The sequence below is a fragment of the Priapulus caudatus genome, unplaced genomic scaffold (genome assembly GCF_000485595.1).
Source record: "Priapulus caudatus unplaced genomic scaffold, Priapulus_caudatus-5.0.1 Scaffold657, whole genome shotgun sequence".
Taxonomy (NCBI): Eukaryota; Metazoa; Priapulida; class Priapulimorpha; order Priapulimorphida; family Priapulidae; genus Priapulus; species Priapulus caudatus.
In genome coordinates this window covers 42,375-48,299 of record NW_014577718.1, presented here as the reverse complement: position 1 = coordinate 48,299, position 5,925 = coordinate 42,375, and the positions used below count along the sequence as shown (strand labels likewise).

Here is a 5,925-nt window from a genome sequence, read left to right as displayed (position 1 = left end):
AGTGCATGTGGCTGGAACATGTCAGTGTGGTGACAGTGCAGGGGCTGCAACATGTCAGTGTGGTGACAGTGTAGGGGGCTGGAACATGTCAGTGTGGTGACAGTGCATGGGGCTGGGACATGTCAGTGTGGTGACAGTGCAGGGGCTGGGACATGTCAGTGTGGTGACAGTGCAGTGGCTGGGACATGTCACTGTGGTGACAGTGCAGGGACTGGGACATGTCACTGTGGGGACAGTGCAGGGGCTGGGACATCTCACTATGGTGACAGTGCAGGAGCTGGAACATGTCAGTGTGGTGACAGTGCAGGGGCTGGAACATGTCAGTGTGGTGACAGTGCAGGGGCTGGGACATGTCAGTGTGGTGACAGTGCAGAGGCTGGAACATAGCAATGTGGTGACAGTGCACAGGCTTGGAGACGGTGGTGTGGGGACAGTGTAAGGGTTGTGATGTGGAAGAGTGCGCATGCTTGGAGACGGTGGTGTGGGGACAGTGTAAGGGTTGTGATGTGGAAGTGTAATGACAGTGTAGGGGCTAGAACATGGCAGTATTTCACTTGCATCCAACCTCACCCGTGACTCGCATCACTATTTAACCGCTTGGCTACAGCTACACCATCAAAGGGATTAAAAAAGGACAAACCTTGGGGTGCGTGGTGAGGGTGGACGAACTCGATAGATAGACAATCTTCTCGTGTGCAGACTGTATAACCCAGTTGCAACTCCCAATGCAGTAGCCCGAACTAACGGGTGCCAGATTCACGCAGCCAAATAAGCTCTGAAAGGAAAATAAGGCCTAATGTGTTAAATACACCAGGGGTGTGTACAGGGGAGGTCCAGGGGGTCCGGACCCCCCTGCTCGCACAGAAAACGCATCTGAGGGGGTCTAATTTCCAAATTTTTCGACCGACTTCGCGTGCTCGCAAGTTTGGGTTTCGGTTAGACCCCCCTGGTCTAAATCCTGTACACGCCCCTGTACACGTGCAGGTTTTCTCATCATTCAAGATGCATAGCTTTGTTATAAACGCGCATGTTTACTCCTGTGACTTTCGATAGTATATTTCTTGTAAAATTTTGCTGGATCTTCGTCTAAATTAAAATGATTTCATACAGCATGCTGATCAATTGGAGGTTTTTAAGCAAAGGCATTTACGATGTGTCTTCCACTACTTCTTACTGCGACGAACCATTTTGTGTCTATACCTCCTCCAATTTCAAAAAGTACTCATACAAATATGCAAAACAGCTTGACGCCAGTGAATGAAAGTGAAATAGCAAGAAAATAAAAATGTAAACACTTGCCAGTTTTTCGCCGAAATTCACCATTTGCACGCGAGCAAGGCTACTGCGAATATCCTGCCTGCTGTAACAGTGGCGCCAGCTAGTGCTTTGTTTAATTGCTTCCCGGAAATGCTGCGGCACGTATCTATAATAAAATAAAGCAGATTTTGTACATCCAATGTAAAACATTTTCCGATAAGTTTTCCAAGAATTATTCAGGGATTGAAGCCGTTCACTTCCCATGACTGTAATATTTTAGCTGAATCCGATCTTTCTGCTTTGTATCGTGTAATCAGTGCTTAGTGAACACTCTTGTAGAAAGGAAATTTTAATGTGTTTGAATCAAGACAGATATAGGCTCATTTTCGATGTCCTTGGGATCATGCACAATATTATCCTTTTTTTACAGAAATTTGCAGATCCGGAAAATGGAAGTTTAAAATTCCATGACTTTTACAAACATTATTTATGTAATCAGCAATATTTTACTGCCTTTGAAAAGTTAACAGAAATTATCAGAAGATGGTGTGCAGAGCATTTTTGACAATGCTGTAGTAACATGTTCACGTTTAAATCCCAAAGTGAGCACAAAAAAGGGTTAGCAAATGAAATTGACAAGAATGTAATGGTATATGCAAATGACCAGATATATTACAAACCTTTACAGGGAAATCAGATTAACGTCAGTTTTCCTTTTTTAGGACAACGATTTTTCATGTCAATCATGTGCAAAAAATGGCAACCATTTTATCAAAGTGAATGCAAGTGAGTAATCATCTAAAAGACTTGCGTATTATATATATCGATGTTTGATTACATGTAACTAGATGCTTTTTTTAGCAAGAGTGTTCTCTATTGCTGAATGAATTAATAGTGGATTTATGCACTACTGTTCCTGCATTTATTTTACGAGAAGAGTGATAGAGATAGAAAATGATCCATAATTCAACTGCCCACCTGAGCAAATCTGAACTTTTCCATTTGTTTGACAACCGTTCTTTTGGTCGGCGCTCCAGGTAATGAACTAGTTCTTCCATAAATTGCCTGCTCAAGCAAATTAGGAAACAAGAGAAGGCAAAGATAAGGAAATGAAAAATCAATATTTCAAGCAAGCAAATATCGTCATTTACGCAAATGCATTATGAATTTTGTACATACCCATTCAATAATGCACAAGAACAATTTTTAAATTTCAACTCAAATAAATTCATCAGGAACTATGCCTAGTTGTCTTTACATTGGATTAGTAGAAATCAACAACAGTTTAATATAATTGTGTATAACCAGATAACATCAAAACTCTTCGTATTTTACATACAATCTCAACAACCAGTTATTTACTAATAAGCACTTCATTTCAGCATGATCTATAGATATGCTTCAGAACAGCTCAGAAGGACAGACCAGTTCGACTACTGTGATTAAATTATGATAACATAACTACGCAAACCTTCCAGTTTGCAGCGATGGCTCAGTGGCATACACTATGCCCTTGAATCCCGAGTACTCAGTGATGAATGGTAGAGCTAGCATGTATCTGTAGTTGGAAATCAGAATGCAATCCACCTCTTCAAGATTCAGCAACTCAGTCTGTAGAAACGTGAAAATCCTTATTGAAATTGAGGCATTGTGATGTGTTTACTAGCTGTAAATGTTAATTAATACATGGAGCACATCAACATGACTTTTTCTATAAATGACAGATTATAACATTATTGTCACATCATTATAATATATATCTAGTATATATATATCATATATTATATAGTATATATACTCATATATATATATAGATATAGTATAATAGTATATAGTATATATATGTGAGAAGAGACAATCTGTGCATGTAGTATATATATAAGAAGTTATAGAAAACCAATCAAGAAAAACGGTATGATATGGACTGCGCGAATGCGAAGTGCAAGGTATTGTGATCAGGTTATGAGATATGATTGGGTGATGATAAAACAAACTAACGTACTCCACGCCTCAGGCACGCAAATTCAGGCATGGCGTCAATGAATGGTTCGCCAGCGCATTCTTTCAGATCCTGACAGGCTGTTTTCACATCCACAGATAGTGAGCTGTCCTTGGGCTTCCACATAGGCAGATTTGCCAGCCGTGCACTGTGAAAATGAAGTTGAGAATGTTTGCATTTTCATTAAACATCCGTTTCATGTCGAAATATTTATTTCTATTATTTATAACCGCCAAAGGAAATTAGAATAATATGGATTTCATGAAAAATCCAATTATATGCAAACAACACTAAATATACGTTGGTTGCATAATGGCCATTTGGTACAACACTATATCATATATTATATATTAATCCCATGAATAAATTGTGGCAAAATTGAATATAAATGGCATGATTTAGATATACCTGTGAACTAGTGGAAGAGGCAAGAAGCTTAAAGCTGATGTAAGGCCTAGGGCACAATCCAACATGATAGTTGTGCTCTTGAACTTTACTACCAGACATGGCTGATTTGGATGTCCACTAAGGCAGTACTGAAAAAGAACTTCGGTAATTAAAATATAATTTCAGAACCAGAGAGACATGATACAAGAATTGTGGGCGAGTGGCCAGCTTTGCTGTTGATTCCTAAGGCGCTGCGGCGTGGCATGAACGCGCAGTTTCCGCGGGGGATGAATGCGTCAACGCGACGCCGGGGGGATGGTTCAAGTGATGAAGCGCGTCGCGCAGTGGAGACGTGCGCCAAATCGAGCCGCGGCGCACGTCTCCACAGCGGCCAGCGGATGGTGCTGTAAGTTTTACGAAGATGACACATGGATTATATGGACGCATATTCTAGAATTGTAGAGGTTATGAATAATAATATACTTAAAAAATCGCTCAGTCATGCGGCTCGAGATTAGCGCACAAGTTCCATTCTCGCTTATGCACTACATTGGGCTACTGTTGCCTACGACGTGTAACAGTCGAGACCCTGGTCAGTTAGCCGCCAGATTAGCTGAAATCAAAAAGATTAGAATTTATATATGAACAAAACAATATCAGCATAGTATATATAAATATTCACAAAGCAGAAAGAAACGGATCGAACGTGATAGTTTTTTAACCTATTTCTTAGGCAACCAAGTAATATAAAAGAATTCACCAATATTCATACCTAGGGGATTTAATATAGGAGGTTATAACGCTATGAATAGAGTGGAGTCCGAACTGAGAAAATGTATTAATTAATTATGAAATTATTATTAAATAAAACATTATTGTTATGTCTCCGTCGTAAGAACTATAACATTTATTGTAATAGGTTTAATGGCTTGGTTTAGATAACTCAAACAACAGGGTTACAACTTAAACCAGGCGTCAACAAAAGGCCAGCGAGGGCTGGAGCTGGCACACAAACGTCTAGCGGCGTAGGCTCGCTGGTGCTAGCAAGTGCCAGCACAACGAACCGTTTACGTATGAGAGAGCGGTGCAGGCGCGGGCGAGAGTGGAATGAGAGGAGGTAGGTGGAGAAGAGAGGACACGTTACGCTTAAGTTCTGCGGGCGGTTGTCGATGTGCGAGAAAGGACCGAGCCGATCTACTGTATAGATGGTGGGCGGCTGACATGACGGAGAGGTCGCGGCGAGACAGGTCTCAATTGTCTATGAGCGCAGACAGCTTGTGCAGCGAGTGGAGACAAGCACAGGAACTTGTAATCACAGAGTGAGGCGTGATTCGTGAATAAGCAGAGATGATAGGGGTGTGAGAATGGGCAACAAGAGCAAAAATTGTGGAAATGCATACTATAGAAGAGCAAGAGTGAAGTTCCAGGGTATGAGCGGAAAGTTAGGACTCAAGACTGTTTTTGAGCGCACTATGGCACGCGGAATAGAGACGGCGCTCAACGTCGTGCTGTGACTAGTGCTAGGTTGCGATAGCACGACGTTTGAAAATGCAGAATTTTTCTTCTCTTTGATTGGCGAAATGCATCGCCGGGCATTTCATTATTTTACGAAAGTCAACGGGCTCTGCAGTGAGGGTAGCACGGAGTGCAGCTCAGTGCGTTGACGGCCCGTCATGGTCATGCCAATGGCAACAATTAAGGCGGGGCTCATCGTGCCTACACGAGTATGGCGAAATGAGAAGAAAAAGAACTTAGGGGCGACTGTGCGCAAACAGCGTGTTAATTCGTATTTGGGCCAGAACTATATCGGTAATGAAAGCGCGTTGTCTAGCCTAAGCAGAATGCCGCTAGGTTCCTGAGATCTGCGATCCGTGTCCGAATGATATTGTACTGCACAAATTTTTGATCATAAAGGGGCGGCGGTGACTTGTGATTGGAAGACACAAAGTGTCAATGCCTCGGCTAGCGGCCTCGGGATCCATGGCCGCGTTACGTCTAGTTTTCCATTTACACCATTTAAAAAAATATACTCTTATGAAAACAATTTTCATCTCAGCTACCATCAGTACATGAATGACTACAGCTAACACACATTACAGCAAAGATGAAAGTGGAATTTGTCCAAAACATAAGAAAATAGTAAACGACAGCTTTCGACAACGATAGCCGTAGGCCACCGAAATGGTGGGCGAATGGCACCCAGAAGGGAACATGGCATGCCGCGTTGTGTACGGAAGGGGTGCTCGAGCATCCGAGAACTTGTTTGGGGAATTTCAGGTGTC

At 42.0% G+C, this 5,925-nt stretch overlaps 1 protein-coding gene across 1 annotated transcript in view; it reads right to left on the bottom strand.

Moving 5' to 3' along the window:
• The window catches only part of LOC106812529 (integrator complex subunit 9-like), a 44,267-nt gene that overhangs the window by 22,430 nt on the left and 15,912 nt on the right, over positions 1–5,925 (bottom strand). The window contains 6 exon segments of the mRNA XM_014816426.1: positions 641–775; positions 1,300–1,423; positions 2,236–2,322; positions 2,729–2,868; positions 3,260–3,404; positions 3,665–3,792. Of these exon segments, the coding sequence (XP_014671912.1) occupies positions 641–775; positions 1,300–1,423; positions 2,236–2,322; positions 2,729–2,868; positions 3,260–3,404; positions 3,665–3,792 (759 nt within the window).